The sequence below is a fragment of the Euprymna scolopes genome, chromosome 16, assembly GCF_053919585.1.
Source record: "Euprymna scolopes isolate OS-2025 chromosome 16, ASM5391958v1, whole genome shotgun sequence".
In the NCBI taxonomy this organism is placed as follows: domain Eukaryota; kingdom Metazoa; phylum Mollusca; class Cephalopoda; order Sepiida; family Sepiolidae; genus Euprymna; species Euprymna scolopes.
Genome location: NC_136497.1, coordinates 98,451,061 through 98,469,953, shown reverse-complemented (window position 1 = coordinate 98,469,953; position 18,893 = coordinate 98,451,061). Strand labels below are relative to the sequence as shown.

Below are 18,893 nucleotides of genomic sequence, written 5' to 3'. Positions count from 1 at the left end.
CTTTTGTTTTAGGTTTTGCAGAACATAAAATTGAGTTTTACAAAGGGAAAGGGAAAAATAACATCCGTGTTTGGTACTTTTAAGTCAGGAAGTCGATATCTTCAGACAGCCTGATTTGGTAGCCCAAGTTGTTATTCGAGTTCAAGGAACATGCAACACGATAGTAGGACAAAAATATCTTTTGCAATAGAGAATAAAATGAATGATAAACAAAGATTAGCAATAAATTACTAATATCCAGAATAGCAAGAATTCAGTGCATGCAATATTCACTATATATAGTTTGCTGTATTATTAGTATGTCCAAAGAGAGAGAGAGAGAGAGAGAGAGAAAGAGAGAGGGGGGGAGAGAGAGAGGGAGGTTGTGAATCAATTTTGTCTGGCTCTTCTTTTTCCTTATCATGTTACAACAAAACGTTACTAATCTCCAACACAAGATCATTAGTTAATTGTCCCAGTTTCGGTTGTGTCTGGCATGTACAAAGCATTATGCAGTCATGGTTGTCATGAACCAACGTTCTTAACCGTCTGTGAATATAATCACTCTGACGACGCTAAAACCTAGTTTTTAAGAAGGTTTATTAATCAGAACAAAACAGTCACAGAGAAAACCACTTGCATGCATGCAGGAGAGAGAGAGAGAGAGAGAGAGAGAGAGAGAGAGACAGAGACAGAGACAGAGACAGAGAGAGAGACAGACAGACAGAGAGACGGACAGACAGCTTGTCTCGTTAAACATAACTACATGATGCATCCTCCGCCTATCTTCTGTTTTTCTTAAAATATTGCTAGGAAGAAATGAATTTCGTCAATATCGTTTTCTGGAGTCACCTCTGAGTCCTAGGTGCCACTGACACTTCTCCATTAAATAATGGCTTTCATTATGTATCATCATGCAATATTCACTCTATGTAGTCCTGTATTATTAAGTTCACAGAGGAAAAGGGGTGTAGGATATTCTATTACAATAGTTAATCAATAGTGGGTATAAAACCAATCAGATTATCAACACTTAAAAAATAGGCAGTTACATACTGCAATCGAATTTTTGTGAGTAATTTGAAAAAAAAATTAGTTACATGTAATTGTGTCCATTTATTCATTTATATGTTTTAGAATTATAGTTTAAAATTAATTAAAAATCACCTAATCAATATTAACTGCATGTAAAGATATTCTGTTCATGATTGTCTTTAAAAATTCATGTTCAACTGAGTAATCTTGCATTGTTATAAGTTTTTGGTTAAGTGTGACACAGGATCAATGCGAACTGACAAGTTCTAAGATAAAAAAGAAGCATCTACATACAAAGTCACACCAAATCTAGCTTCACACAACATTTTACCAGAAATAAAATAATTTTAAGGATAAAATATTTAAAGATGTGAAGAACATTAAAAGAAATATGATAACATACTAGAAGAATACCTGCCCCTTATGTCTAGACTCCTTATTCCAAATGTGATCAAAATCAATTATACGATTCTATAACATGTATGAAATTTAAAGCTTAAGCTTAAGGTGGCTTAAGAAATTGAAATTCAGTGAAACTTGCTTGATTGGTATCTAATCAGTTTTAATGTGAATCTGGAATTGGGGAATATTTATTAGTTAATGTTTAATACAAATTGTTTAAACGTAAAAAAAAAAAAAATGGAGGTATCTGAAATTTCACTGTTTACTTTTCCTGCATATCATTAAATTAAAATAAATATAACTCACATTAACCACTCTTACGTTTCTCTGTTCCAAAATTTATAATGATCAGTTACTTAGTTTAGGAATAAATATTATACATAGAAATCTATAAACATATGCACATACCTAACTTTATATAAATAGAGATATATTTATTTCACTCTGGAAATCAGACATTTCTTCAAAGTTTTCTAAAAGAAACAATTGTTTCTTGGATTCTATGAAATGTTTCTAAATTTAGAAAACTTAACAGAAATTTTACTTTTAAGCTAAATGAATTTAGAGTGCTCCCTTCAACAAAGATATTGGAAGGATGAGATACTTTCCATAAAACTGGTTGGTATATAACAGTGGTTTTTATTATGTTTTATCATAAATGGTCAATGCAAAAGCATCAGCATCAGGGAGGTGACAGTGGCTAAGTGGTTAACAACATGGGCTGACGACCTAGGTGTACTGGGTTCAAATATTGTGTTTATAAAACAACTAGGAGGGCGCCCGACATTGCCGGTCGTAAATTAATGCAGATTTCGTATTTATTATTATACTAGCATGGGTGCCCGGCGTTGCCCGGGTGTTTGGAGGTGTATGTTGAGCAAAAAAAGCAAAACAAAAAAACGGCCAATTTTTTTAACTTTGACTCCTATTATGACTCCTTAGAATTTATTGTTTTGGGCTCAAATCAAGTTATTAAGTTAGATTCATGTCCAAGGAACTTTTATCTAAAATTTCAAGTGTTTAGACCCAAAATTATCGGAGGAGTTTGGTAGAGTTCTCAAAGGTCAAATCGTTGAACTTTGACCCTTTAACAGCCAAATTTCTGGCCGAAAATCGATTACAAAGATTTTCCCAAATCTCAGTACCCTGTATATCAAATTTCGAGTCTGTAGGCTAAAAATTGACAGAGTTATTGCGTAGGGAAATATATACACACAGACACACAAACAGACAGACACTTTCACTTTTATAGATATATAGATTATATTGGATCCGATATATAGTAATGATGTAAAAAGTTAAAAAAAAAAATGACTTGTGTGCTACTACCGAGAGTCAAAACCCAAACGTTTATCTTACGATTTATTTTTTCCTCTGCTATTAATGATTGAGCTATGAAGACATGTTTGCTGCAAGATTAAAAATTAAAACATGAACCAATAGCTATTACGTTATGCATGTATATTCGTAATGCCGACGTTTGACCTTCACCTGGCAAATTAAAAATTTTTTTTTTAAATTTTCACACTTTTGTACCTATTTTCCTGAGCTAAAACCCAAATATAAAGTTTTGCATAGGTTCAAATACCTTATATATATATATATATATAAAGTTTCATGTCTGTAGACCAAAAACTCTAGGAGTTTAGTAGGCAAAATTTTTTAAACAAAATATATATGTATACATGAATAGATATGGAAAAGGTTTTGTGTTTACTATAAACTTTTTACACAAATATTATGCAAGTATATATCATGTAGAATATCTGCATGAATATAATTACACATAATAGTTAATTAAAGATGATCATCCCATAAGATAACCGAAAAACTAATAGGGAATTAATTCAAATTAACGTTTAAAAGAATATGCAAATTAGCTAGATCTTTTGCTAGTGAATGCAATTCCATGACCCATATATTAGAAACTTGTGTTTTCTTTTTAAATAATTAGAAAAAAATGGGGGTTTAATTTGGCTATCAATACACGAAAAATCATATAATCAGATTGTGCTAAAATTACAGGAAGATATTATCAAAAATAAGAAATCTATTAAAGTTCAAAACTTTTGAGTGACTTTTTGGACACTTTATATATATATATATATATATATATATATATATATATATATATATATATATATATATATATATATATATATATCCAAAATCACATGACTATATAGGAATGTATAATTTATGAAAGAAATGATTAAATTTTTCCATCTGTTAAAGTTAAATTAGTAAAGAAGTTTCTCTTGTTTTCTTCCTTTCAAAATTTATTTGAGAATATTTTCTTCATCCCATGTAAGCACATAATGTTTATATAATTCATTAGGAACAAAGTTCACACGCAATTGGTAATAGTAGTACTAGTAGCATTGGGAAGAATGCAATGAAATTTATATGATGCAGACAATGACAAAGGTGTTTACTGGAACTTAACTTTAAAGAAGACAGTTGTAAAAGAAGTGTTAATAGTGTTGCATGCAAAACAAAGAATCAGGAGTTGAGCCTCATGGCTAAATTCTTTGTTCTATTTCTTGTCATTAATTGATCCGTTGAAATGTTTTGGATTTTATCTTACTTTTCTTTCTGATAAACTCGGTTGGTTAAAAACAACTTCTCAATCAGTCACGGATTGTAAAACTTGTTTAATTTTATTTCCGCCACGTTTACTGGAACAAAAGTTAATTAATTCATTAGATTGGAGAAACGTCTGGTAGAAATTATACAAAAATTGTTTATTCTATTTATCAAGACTAATTAATATTTACCAATTCATTGGATTTTAGTTTAAGACTCAGCAGGTCTGAACTGATTGAACTCTTCTTGTTTTGAATACGGTCTCTCTCTCTCTCTCTCTCTCTCTCTCTCTCTCTCTCTCTCTCTCTTAGATGAAAGTATCCAGGAGAGAAAGCAAATATTTCATAGGACATACCAACAGAATAAATACGTTTCATTTTTTTATCGATCGTTCGTATTTTTATTCTTGTGAGTGGTTGGTAGTTGCTTTGTTTTATGGCATATCAACTCTCTTCAGGTTATTTAATGCTAAATCCAGTAATTTTGGAAAAAGTTTTTAGGATTCAAGTTTTTATATCTTCAAATATATATTTATAGTATTTGTTTGTTTGTTTTATAGAAAAAAATGTTGTTTTTGTTTCTGACTTTGCAGAACATGATCAAGTTTTGCAAATGGAAAGGAAAAAACAATAACCTCAATGTTTGGTGCAGTTTTGGTCAAGAAGCCAGTATCTTTAGACAGCCTGAACTAGTAGTACCAAATGCCTAATAGGTATTGCCAATGTCGGATAAATTTGAGCTGGGAGCAATGGTAACTAAGAGACAACTTCACATTCCCCACAGCCCACAAATGGAGCCTTACCATTGGAAGTCTTCTAAGGTCATACTCAGGTTGAATAGGTAGAGTCCTCAAATGCACAACTAATCATAGGGTCAATATTATTATGGTGGCACTGAACAGTGTATTCATTAACAATTCTCATAAATGCTAATTTACGATGGTTTTCTGGAGAATATATGAAAACCAAAAAAAAAAAAAAAAAAAGAAAAAAGAAAATTAAAGAATTAAAGCACCTATCATTTTGTGTTATTTTAACAAAATAATGAAAATAGGTTTTAAGAATTTCACATGTTTTATATTAAAATATCCAACGCATTTTTCCTATAAAATAGATGATTTTATTGATCAGATCTTGTACTTTGTTGAATAAGAGATAAATATGTTACAAAAGTGAGGTGGACGCATCTGATCATATTCAAACTATTTCCTTTTCTCACAATATTTCTCAAGACTAGGATTTATACTTGGTTATTTGGCGTATACAGTTCGAGAGTTGACCTGGGCATCATCAGGGAATCACCAAAACTATGCATGATCTAAGGTTAAGTCAAGATTTTTGCAATATTCGGCAGCTCTAGAAGATGATGAACAATGCTAGACCATCAGAGGTTGAGCAAAGGTTATGGATACTCTCCAAATAGCATTGGAATCAGCAGCTTCTGACCTAACCTACCTGATCGTAAAGTTTCTTGCTACCCAAGGCAAATTTCTTGAACGATTTGCTGTACTCTTATAAATTGCACCTTCATCTTTCACACAAAAAATATAACGAAGATGAAAATAGTAGTCCGAAGGATTCAAATGATACAATATACGCTTCAAGTACCTGTCTAGCTATCTTCATTGCAAAGAATTTTCCTTTCTTCCTTTGTGTATCTAGGGAATAAACGGAACTTATTTCCAAAAACTACTCACCTGTGAAACATAATACCACAGAAATGCTTCCCTGCTGACTACAACATAGTTATATCCAAGTTTAATGTCAACAAGTACTTGTCGAGTTTTAAGTAAAAAAATCCTGCCATTTTTTACTCATGATTTCCAATCTCCCCATAATATGGTTCTACATCCAATTGACAATCTCATCAATCTTATCCTCCAGTAGCTTTTGTGTCTTCATAAGTGATAACTCATTAGATTATAAAAGAATGCTTTTGATTACTTCTGTAGTATTATGGCTCAGTTTTAAGTGTTCCAACATAAGTTTCCAAATCATTGTATGTTATATGTTTCTCAAGCACAGTTTTAGTGCCCTAAAACTCATAAAATAGCAAATACCTTTTAAGGATTGAACTGATTTGGTTACATAATATATGCCCCACACAAAATAACGGCATTTAAAATTTAAACAAAGAAATTTCTAAAAATATTTTCTCAAATTTGTAAGTTTAGTTGTATTTATATTTGAGAATTAACTGGCTGGCTATTTGATTGTTTTGTGGTATATTAACTCTTTTTTCAACTTATTTAATGCCAAATCCAGTAATTAAAAAAAAAATATGCTGTTTGGTTTTGATTGTTTTAAAGAGGAAAATTATTGTTTTTTTTTTGTTTTTTTTTTGTTTTGTTTGCAAAACATGTTGGAGTTTTGTAAAAGGAAAAGAAAAAACAATAACATCAATGTTTGGTGCATTTTAAGTCAGCAAGCCAGTATCCTCAGACAGCCTGATCTAGTAGCACCAGATAGCGTTAACTAAAATATCAAACAAATAGAGATTGTAATATAATTGGTGCTTTCATTTTCAACTACTTATAGATATTAACTTAGTTGGATGATATACATACGATACAATAGATACACAAGTGGACATAAGTTAATGCAGTTTGACAGCAGAATGATTGTTAGAACCAAAATTATGAAAGTGGGTCGGGACACTGTTTCTGAGGTGACAGCTTGGGAACTTGCAGCAAGTGTATATCAGGATTACATAGTGGAAAAACACATTTCAAGTGCAGGTGTCCAGAAATGACAAGAATGTGACTAATACATCTGACAAGGATGGCATAACAAGTCTGATCTCTCGCTCTCTCTCTCTCTCTCTCTCTCTCTCTCTCTCTATATATATATATATATATATATATATATATATATATATATATATATATATATATAGATACATTAAGATATTTCATTACATTAATAATTTCACACAGATGTTTACTGGTGATTGATCTGATGTCGCTAAGGTAAACAATTCCGACAGGCCCATTTTAAAAAGAATTATTCAAAAATCAAATTGTGTCGTCTCCTAAATTAAAACAGTACAATTTTAAATATATACATTTCAAAAAGTAACGTTCGTTTTGTTGATTTGAAGAATATTTAACTGAAAATTATTTTTGCAGTAAGAAGACAGAGAATATTGTTTAAAAAATAATTAAATTTTTACAATTTTGAATAAGTAAATAAAGAAGAGACACATTTGAAGAATATTTAGTTGACAATTGCAATTATTTTTACAGAAGAATAAAGAGCCATTTTTTCTTTAATAGTATTGATCTTGAAAGACATTCATAATATCAAAACGTGTATTATTATTAACAACGGATTATACAGGTTGATATAAAAAGCATCGTGGAATTATATAGTATGTACTTTTTAAAAGTCGTTATTCTGCTCACTTCAAGAGAAATGGTGTGGCTTAAACTTTGTTGAAGATTAAACAATTGTAAAGATATGTTTCGAAATTTGGATATGAGAACTGATACTTTGTATCATTTGGATTATTCTCATATTAGTCTTTATATTCACAACGTTTTAGCCGATGTAACCCACCACTTTTCTTAGTGTACATCTTTTTGAACTTTTCGAACCTTCTAATCAAACTCAGAAAAAAAATGTCTATAGTTATAAATAGTAAAAGTTTTTTATTAGAATTGTCAAAATAGACTTATGACATAACTAGTGAAAGCATTGGATAAAAACCAGTTCTCAGTGATAGTCTTCTGGAGGTTGAAGGTTCAATCGCTACTACAGATGAAAATAAGTTAGAATCACATAACATGAACACGATTACCTGTTCACGCCTAATGGAATGCAAACAATCCACCTTATGGATTATATAATGTGTTTAGTCTGAATTCTATCTAGGTTCCCTGAATTCGACTAGAAGGTTCTCTAGCTTGAAGATATGTATCTAAAGACGGTTGGCGGTCACATCGGCCAAAACGTTGTTTTATATAATAACCAAGATGAGAATAGCAGTTTAAATAATCCAAACAATACAACTGTAAACATTCTTCAAAACAATGTTTTTAATTAAATATTTTTAACCACATTTGGTGAATCTTCAAAACCACCAGTGTTGGAATTGAAGCTCACTTTTCAAACTTTGCCCACACTGATGAGGGTTGGGAGATCGAGTTGCTATTTCGACCATCTTCTCATGTTCAAATGTTCACTCTCTTAAAATATCTTTTTTATTAGGAAAAACAAAACAAAATACACTCTTTCTTTTACAACTTCAATTGGTCACCTAATACAGCTCAATGGAATCTGGGCTCATAAGTGTTCAACTGTTCTGAAGATAATGAGTCAAGGTTTGACATAATCTGTAACCACAGGAAAATTCATTTTCCTAAAATCCACTCATTCATTAGTTTCATCAGACAACTTTGGGAATCAGGATATTTTTCATATTATTAAAATCTTGTAATGTTATGGGAGTTTGTATAATATAGAGGGGGGATGTAAATCGTGTGTATATTTATGAGTTTCTATTAATGTCTCATGTATACGAGTGTGCATATGTCTAAAGTTCATCGTGTGTGTATTTACATTTCAATACAATTCATGACAGGAAAAATAATATACATAAATATCTTTACAACACAAAGGACGAATAACATTTATTTAAGGTTTCAACATCTGGCCAATCGGGAACATATCTGGTAAATCCTTGGTCTTGTTTTGATATAAAAGCTGCAATGGAAATTCTCCGCAAGAGCGATAGAGCCTCGGGTTTTATTTTCAGCAACTTTTTATTCTAGATTTTTTTCCCCCCTTTTGGAAAGTCGCACGCTGATTTAAGTCCTGTTTACATTCTAACTATCGCTATTTCTGACCCCTCATCACGATCTGTTGACCATTTCTCTCTCTCGACTCCAACTAATTGTTTTCTCTAACTTCCACGTATCTCAAAAAGACCATCTTCCCTTCTAAATGACGTCATTCGAATACATCACCTGATGTTTTAACATGTCATTATTTCTAAGTTGCCAACTGAATTGTTATGATCACATTTTTAAGGTAACATTCCTAAATTAATGTAAATAAATATTTATTCTAATTGCTTTTATTATTCTAAAGCATATTTTAGCTGCCAAAATTTTTAGGCTTGAATAATCATAATAATTATCGACCAATGCACCTTGTGGCGTTGTCCGGTCAATATCCAACAACCTTGTGTCTAAGTTTGCTCTCATGGTGAGTCAAGTAAATATTATCAGAAAAAATATCATATATATATATATATATATATATATATACATATATATATATATATTATACAAGTTGCAGAAATTATTGGATAAATAAGTGCATATATGTTTCAGCTGTGATCTCGTTCAAAATCCGGCTTTCTCGGTCTGTCATATTAACTGAACTAAGATGGATAGAAAATCTTCTTGGTTTTATGATAGAATTAGTGGATTGGCACTTACTTATCTATTAATCTGAGCACACTAATTAGTACATACATACTAGTTCTTTCAATAGGTGTCAGCTGTTGTTGCTCGGCTTATATAATGGTGTTCCATTCTGCTGGAGTTTGGGAGAAACGCTATACAAATTGCAGTCTTTTTCGATGCAACAAAAACGGCTCTTTTGCATTCCCTTCAATTATACTATACTTCCAAGGGTAACAATTTGTTTCAACAGGATACCATCTCATTATGTGATGGTTATATTAGAGTGATTCAACGAGCAGTAGGCCACTTATAAATTACTTTACTGGCCTTACCAATTTCCTGCGGTCACACCCGATGCAACACAGTAATAGAAAGCATTGAGACATGCTTGAATAGATATGTGAGCACAATGACTTTGGCTCTTTGTAAAATACATTCTGTATTGCAGAGTAATTGTAATCTGTACGAAAGAATTACTCTTTATTTGGTGGAAGTCATAACATTTGGGGGCATTTCACTTAAGTGAAAATATAGTTTTTGAGTTCTTCATGCACCATTGAAGTGACTGCATATACGACACAAAAGTCTTTCAAATCTTCCGTCGTGTTAATAAATAATGGAAGCACGGTTCTGAAAATCACTTAACCTCAACGACCAAATGATAAAGGCGCTGATACGAAAATGGCTTTTAGATTTTTCCTTGTTATTGTTTGTGCCAAAATTTTGTTTTCTTGTTATTCAACAAATTTGAAATGTGTCAAGCAGAAACAATATTCAAACGAATGAAAAAGAGAAGAGGCAAAAGCGGGAGAGAAAATAATAAAAGGAAATAGAACTTACAGCTAAGTACAAGAATATTGAATTCTCCATTTTTCAATTTGATGTCACCGTAAGTGACAGTGGCCTGAAAACTGCCTTCTTTCTCCATCCGTATGTGCATTGTTAAGCGTCTGGAGGCAGGGTCATAGAAGATCTGAGTGGCAGGCACATGCCTCGCATTACTACCTGTCTGTAATTAAAAAGGAAAGAAAGAAAACATTTAAAAAAGTGAAATATGAAATTATCACTATATATTCTAGACACTCATACACTGCACTTAATATATTGAACACACACATTATATATATATATATATATATATATATATATATATATATATATATATATATATATATATATATATATATATATATAAGAGAAAGAAAATGAAAACTGTAAGTTGAACTTTACAATCAAAATTTATTGTTCGACTGACTACTCCAAAAAACAATTTACAAAGTCCTTATTCCACGGAGTTTCAAAGAATGAAAGAATGCTATTCTTGTTATTCTTCTCATCAGAGGACATAAAGAAATCAGCAATTTATATTTGTAGCAATGCTAGAATTTACTAGTTAAGGTATCAAGTGAAATCGCAATTTATTGTAGTTATAAATTGCCAAATAAAAAAAGAAGTGAAAAAATGTTGGATATGTAAAAAAAAAATAAATAAATAAAATATAATATAAAAACAAACTGCGCATAATATTTCAGCTTGCATGAAAATCCTCTTAAGTTGATCCGAAATGCAAAATAGTACTTAAGAGAGAATGGAGTCCAAAATAAGTAGAGCATGACGATGCATATAATCCGACTGGAAAGCCTTCAAAACAGTTGAAATAATGAAAATTGTTTTTTTTTCCGGGCAGTGCAGTAGTCCAAAGAGAAGTCTGTCCCCAGTCAAATGGGACCAAAAAATAAAAAGAGAGAAAACCAGAATAAGAACCTTCATCATCGGCTTAATTAGAAAAATTCAAGTTGAAAAATAAATAAATAAATATATATATATATATATATATATATATATATATATATATATATATATATATATATTACTCATGAATCATGTTTACAAATGTTCAAATAGAGGACCATTATTGTCCACACAGCACTGATAACAGTTAAAGTGTGAGTACATTTTTTGAGAAACTATATATATATATATATATTCAGAGAGAGGGAGGGAGGGAGAGAGAGAGAGAGAGAGAGAGTCATCCACAGCTCTTCAGTGCGGCTAGGCTAGCAACTACCTCAAGCCAGGATTGAAATTCGACCCCCCTAGATGACAGTCAGCGCTTCTAACCGTTACTCTATTGCTGCTAAGATGGGTATGCGAAATTACAATTGTTAATCATTGTTCAAACACCTAAGCTTGACTTGTTTGCACAACTAACATTGCTTTATATGCTAGCGGCAGTTTATCCACACAAAATCTTATAAGGAGATATTCTATTTCATGTATTGATTTTCAGTATTTACTTCCACAGTGCTCAATACACAACGAAGCTACACAGAATTTACTGCGTTTCGTCCTCATAAGGACTTGTGAGACTAATGCATTAGCCTGCGAATCCTTGTGAAGATGAAATGTGGAAAATTATGTGTAGCTGTACATGCCATACATATAACTTAATAATTATATATGTGATGGGGCAATTCCAATATTTTTACTGATTCCATACTAAATTCTTCATAGATCTCTAAACATTTAACTATAAAATGGTTATTTTGTCCTGATTACCGTAAAAATACATATTGATTTGCATATATTTTCTCCAATGTAAAAACACACTTGTAAGGGGGTGATCTATAGATTTTAATTTTATTGGAAGTTTTTATCAACAAATATTTTTTTTATTATCATGACTACCAGCAGTGGTAGATCTCTCTTAAACGAAAATCAAATAAGAAAAGATGATTAAAAGAATGGTTTTTGGCCTCAGAAAATAGGCACAAATTTTTCCGATTCTGATACCCCCAAAAGTTCTGATTTTTCCGATTCTCAGTTCAAGTGATCGTCCCAACACTAATATATATATATATATATATATATATATATATATATATATATATATGCACACACAGACATGTAAAAAGTAAATAGACACATTTATTATCATTAATAACAAAAACTGCTGTTGGCTTAGGGAGCTTTTTTTGATTATTCTTTCTCCTTAGAGATTAGGATAATCACTCGGTTAACAGTGGGACATGGAATTCTAAGGATTGTAGCGATTTGATGCTGATTAAATTCACCTTCAGATTAATGCTTAATATAGTTCATTTAAATCTGTAAGAATTCTAATGCTTATCTGGACGTGCCATACTTAAATGGTTTTATATGGCAGGCATATTAACATATTAAACACAAAAATATGTCAATTAGAGTAAAAGATTGATGTTTCCAAATTTTACCTTTACTTTGTACAGCTCCGAGTGATGGCCGTCAAGGAAGCAGAAATTTTTGTGTAGTGTCTATTTACTTTCATGTATGTACATGTATATTCCCTATATAGTTTTATGCAAGAGTTTGATAAAATAAATTTGAATAAACAATTTCAAGAATTTGATAAAATGATTTGAATAAACAATTTATGAATTTTACTGTGTTTAAATAAATGTGCTCAATAGCAAGTTTAGTTTGCTATTTATTTAGTATAAATTTTTATTTGTACAAATATACCTTGCTACCAGGGTTGTATAGTCGGGATCTTAGGTTTTGGAAGAGTTAGTCGTAAGAATGCTAAGTCAGAGTCGGATATTTTAATTTTTGAAGAATATAGACACTCTGAATAGGCCATTCAAGAACTTCATTTATTCAGTCCTTTATTGCCCTCTTATTATAGAGATTTCTTTGATCGTTAGTTTTAAAATTTTACTGCCCTGCAATCTCATTTTCAAGCGAGTTTCATTCTTAATATTTTTTAATTTTAATAGTAATTTCATCAATATAAGATTTCAAGATTTAGCACACATAAATTGAAAGAATTTGAGTAAAGCAATTTATTCATTCTTTTTTGTTTTTTTTTAGTTCAGTAGAAGAAGAAATAAAATCACTTGAAAATGATTTTTAGGCAATTAAATTTTAAGAGTGAAAGTCAAATGAATTTGCAGAATAAGGAAGAAATAACTGAATAAGGGAAGTTGTTGGGCGGCCCAGTCTATTATAATAAAATCGTATTCCTGTCTTTTTGTTTGTTCACAATTTGGTTAATATATACAAAAGTTTATACTATTTCACAAATAGATTTTAATAGTGCGTACTTTCTATATGTACTATTTATTCAAAAGGAATCAACATTCAAGAGGTTATCTCATTTGCATATTACATTAAAGAAATTCTGTTTTAATAATTAGCTCTAAATTTTTAATGGAAATGAGTAATAAAATTGTTTTAAGTATTTTTTTCTATTTAGAAATACATGGGTACTTGTGCAGAATTTGAACCAGATGCAACTAACTGTCAGCTCGGCTTTGTAACGTCATGCACTCGGGTTTGACTGTGATCTGACATAAGATGCCGATCATAGCAAAAGAGCAGACGGTCTTTGGGGAAAATATTGAAAAAAAAAAATCAACAGGACCAGCCGGGAGCTTCTCGCCAGTTATTTTTTTCGAGTTTATGTGGAAACAGAAATTTGGTAATGATCATCTTATCTCCATCTTAAACCATATATTGGAAAGCTACTCCGTTAGCAAAGTTTCTTCCAAATCCGCTGTCTCTTTTCACCCCACTTTGACATTGTTTGATGCAGCCGTAGTCTACCTAATCCTAAGGGAATATCCCGGCTGTCTTAATTTACTTATAAAAAACAGTCGGTTGTCCAAGCCCAACTTACAGGAAAAAAATGTTCATGAAAAGAAACAAAATGTTCATGAAAAGAAAAAAAATGTTCATGAAAAGAAAAAAAATGAAAAAAAAAGTTTACTTTTAGTAAAGTAAACTTCTTTGTTATTTTCTTTATGAAAATAAAGAAAATAATGCAAACAAAAAAACTAATACGTGAAAAACACATAAAAACTGCGTTTTAAAATCTTTTTTAAAAACTTATGAAAAATACAAAAAAAATATTTAGTTTACTTATTAGTTTTTTCAATTTTATTTGACCAAATCAAATTAGGTGGAAAAAAATGCAACTTATATGTTTATTTTTTCACTTAAAAAAATTTGCTACACAAATAAAATAGAAATTGTTACGATAGGTTGTTGTTTCTTTTATATTTCTTAATATTTTTTCCGTTGATTTTATTATATTTAAATGTTTTCTTCAGTATTTTCCTTGAGAAGTGTTGTTACATTTTCATAATCAGTGACGCTCGGTGAAAGCTGGCAGTTAACGTTATGTTCTGAGCAAAGACGAGCAGCTAGTTAATTATATTTGGTTCAAATTCTGCACAAGTACCGAAATATTAGACAAAGTCAATTTATTTAATTTATTTAAAATTTAATTTAACTTATTTTTAATTATTAGTATAACCAACATCAGCCGCATTTAAAAACGTAAGAATTTATATTCAACCTATGAATTATTTCCTTTTAACCTATGAGATTTTATTTCTCTGTTTGAATTTCGACTGTGTTTTATACTTACAAATATCCAATTTATTTCCCTGTTTGAATTTCGACTATTTTTATTGCTTACAAAAATTCAAAATATGGCCAACTTTCAGAAAAGTCGTAAGAACTTGGGATATTTGGTACATCTAACATAGCATGTGACTAAACCCTCCATCCAGTAATGTTTTTTTTTACCTGACAGCGCCGAATATGTACAGCTATTAAGTAAATAAAAGTTGTTCGGTGTTTTATATTCTCAGGAATATGATTTCTTAAGTTTGTAACTATTTTTATTTTTAAAGCTGACGTGACTTGGCTTTATCAATGCAAAACATATAAGCATTTGCGTAGGCAGACATGTTTGTAAAAATTAAGATTTCTACTATATAAATAGTGCAAATTTTTAATCGGGTCATGTATGTTAGTTTTGGTATTTTCCAATAATATAAGGAATGATCTCCATAATTATTGGACTCTTACACCTTAGAATTATTTACATTATTGGTATATTTTATTATTGCAATTAATATTATAATTATAATATTGTTTTGTTTTTACCTTAAAATATTTAAAGTTAAATTTTAAGACTGAAGATCAAACGAGTAAGATGGGGATGAAGTAAAGAACTTAAAAATCAAATCAATAGTCTAAAATAGTAAAGTAGTTTTACTCTAACGAAACAACATATACATTTGACAAGCTTGCAGTAATTGTTATTCTCAGATGGGACTGCCAGGCCATTATAATTGCTTACATATTGAGGCCATTAGGTCAAACCATCTTATTAACCTTTGGGAACTTTCATTTGCTCCTCTGGTCAGTTTTCCATCAATGGTCAAGGAATCCGATTGACATTGATGCTAAGATATTTCTCTCAATATATTTAACAAGCAGAACTAATACGACAAAAAACGAAACATAATTTCTAAAAGAAAAACAGAATTTATGCAGTTAAAAATATAGTGGCTTCGTTAATTTTATTCTACTTGTGTATTTAGCAATGAAAATGCTGCTCAAAACATTAGCATAACGCACCAACGAAAATACAATTTAAACATAAGATTCACATACGCATGCAATTTTAAGCAAAGTGTGACGTAGAGACAAAAAGATATTTACATAACGCATGATAGACACACAAATATATCATTTCATCTTAAACATAATAAACCAACGCAAATGTTATTACAAAATTAAGCATAAATGAGTAGCATAAAATGTATTAATAATAAAAATCATATAAAAAACGAAAATGTTATTTTAAACTGAAGATATTCAAACCAATGCTACTTAAATATAAGCCTGATCGACCCACAGACAATTTCAAAATTAAGTGTAATAGGCCAATGAAAATGCTATTCATAAAATTAAGCATAAATGTCATAGACGAATAAAAATGTTATTACAACGTTAAGTGTAATAGGCCAATGAAAATGCTATTTTAAAATTAAGTGTAATAACCAATGAAAATGCTATTTATAAAATTAAGCATAATTGGTCAATGAAAATGCTATTTTAAAATTAAGTGTAATAGATGAATGAAAATGCAATTTCAACGTTAAGTGTAATAACCAATAAAAATGCTATTTATAAAATTAAGCATAATTGGTCAATGAAAATGCTATTTTAAAATTAAGCGTAATAGACCAATGAGAATGCTATTTCAAAATTAAGTTTAATAGACCAACGAAAATGCTATTTCCAAATTAAGTGTAATAGTATAATAGATGAATGAAAATGCTATTTACAAATTAAGTTTAATAGACAAATAAAAATGGTATTTCAAAATTAGGTTTAATAGACAAATGAAAATGCTATTTCAAAATAAGTGTAATAGGCCAATGAAAATGGTATTTATAAATTAAGTTCAAATAATTAAATTCAAATAATAATAGAATGACAAAAATGCAATTTCCACGTAAATGTTACAAAATTGTGAAAATGCAATTTCTAACAAGCATGACAAACCAACGAAAATTATGTTTCAAACTGAAGCGAGACAAAACCTATAATATAGAAGCTTGAACACATTTGAAACATGATACGTCCATTCCATCTTCCATAATGGAAATGTTATTTCAATCTTAAATGGGACAGATTAATTGACCGATTGACCGAAAAAGTCTCTTATAGAAATGCATAGATGTTTATCAAAATCTGAATTGGTCTACTTACTCTTGTACTATTAAACAAATATCTGTTTTTTAATCAAGAATAAAAGATATTTCTTCATTTATGTAAGGTATATTGTGTTGGGAAAGATTATGGTAATTAAAGTGTGTGTTCCACAAGCTGCCTTCGCTCTATTACTCTATGTTCTTCTATGAAAAGGAAGAGAATATTGGGAAATGACGAAGAACAAAATTCTAACTCCAATGGAAAGGCCTTCTGGTCTTTCCAGCTTAAGATAATATTTATTTAGCAAGATAACGTAAAACAAAACAAATCCTGTTAGAAAGATATGTCACAATATCTGTTGGTCTTTGGGAAAGTGCAACCGAGCAGATAGATTTATAGTTGTCGAAGATGATAAGAAAAGTTCGTCGGGGGGGGGGGGGGGACTGAATGGCAAAAGAACATTATCCATTGCCTGTTCTTTTCAGGAATATCTGTGATTATTCCTTCAAAATATGGTGTAAGTTTACAGAGAGAGAGAGAGAGAGAGAGAGAGAGAGAGAGAGAGAGAGAGAGAGAGAGAAACAGACAGACAGACAGACAGACAGACAAACAGATAGAGGAGAGAGAGTTCTATTTAGAAATGTTTATCATTATTTTTTTAAAATTAGTGAAAGAGAAAGAAAGATACGGGAACAAGGAGGTAATTTCTATTTAGAAATGCCTTTGGTAAAAATGAGAGATAAAGAGAGAGAAAAAGAAAGAGAAAAGGACAAACAGACAGAGAAGGAGAGGGTTCTGCTTAGAAATACCTTATTGTTTTTGCAAAATAATATATATATATATATATATATATATATATATATATATATATATAATTAAAAATTAGTGTAATAGATTTACACGTAATAGACTAATAAGAATAGTATTTCAAAATTCAGTGTAATCAAAAATCAAGCATATATATATATATATATATATATATATATATATATATATATATATATATATATATATATATATATATATATATATATGGAGAGAGACAGACAGATAGAGAGGGAAGAGGAAAATGATGTTCTATTTAGAAATACACTTTTTTTTTGTAAAATGAGAGAAAGAATCTGGTAAGAGAGAAAACATGTTTTTTTATGATGATGATGATGATGATGATGATGATGAAGGATAATATGCAAGAGCAGTGATCAAAAGAACCTGGTAAATCGGTCAGTGCGACTGCTGTGAAGGAAAACCAAGATGAAGTAAAAGAGGATATCATCAGAATGGTGTGCGTACACCAGAGAAGCAGGTATTTCTCCTGTGGAAAGGCAAACTAAATTGTGCGTTTGTCGACACGCAGAAACTAACTTTCTTACTAACAAATCCATTTCGAATTAGAATGTAATTCTTCTAAGTTGAATAAAAGTAGAAAAAATTTCAAACGCAGCTTTTCCTTAAACAATTTTTTTTTTATGATATATACGTGAAGCACGTCTATGGAAGATATATAATTCAATATAATATTAGTTATATTTTATTATAAAACAGCTATGTTGCATACAAAATTTTTATAGTGTATATTTACAACATATATAGACACAAAGTCTCTAAATGGACTAACAATTTCTAAATGACATATGTACATATATAAACGCTGTGTATCGCTTTATTGCAAGTCAATATTTTTTTAATTCTGAAATTGCTATGAAATACAGAGAAGTGAAATTTGGTATAACACTGGAAGAGCATAACAAGGAGCCTAATTTCCCTGATTTTTGTGGAATTTGAATAAATATTTGAAAAATTATGCTAATTTTTCTATTTTCTGGTAATTTTAAGTGTGTATTACTTTATTGCAGGAATCCCAAAATGCCCAGAAAGAGTCGATTGGCAGCTAGTGAAAAGGAACATGTTGTTGCAGGCCTTGCAGAAGGTTTATCACTCATAGATCTAGTCAAGGAGCTTTGACGAGATCAAAGATCATTATCTT

General features: G+C 30.3%; 1 protein-coding gene across 5 annotated transcripts in view; it reads right to left on the bottom strand.

The window, feature by feature from the left end:
• Positions 1-18,893, bottom strand: part of LOC145296025 (apoptosis-resistant E3 ubiquitin protein ligase 1-like) — a 1,082,598-nt gene that overhangs the window by 287,502 nt on the left and 776,203 nt on the right. For all 5 annotated transcript variants that reach the window (XM_080142066.1, XM_080142069.1, XM_080142067.1 and 2 more), the window contains one exon: positions 10,253-10,421. In XM_080142066.1, coding sequence (XP_079998192.1) covers positions 10,253-10,421 — 169 coding nt within the window. The remainder of the gene's footprint in view (positions 1-10,252; positions 10,422-18,893) is intronic.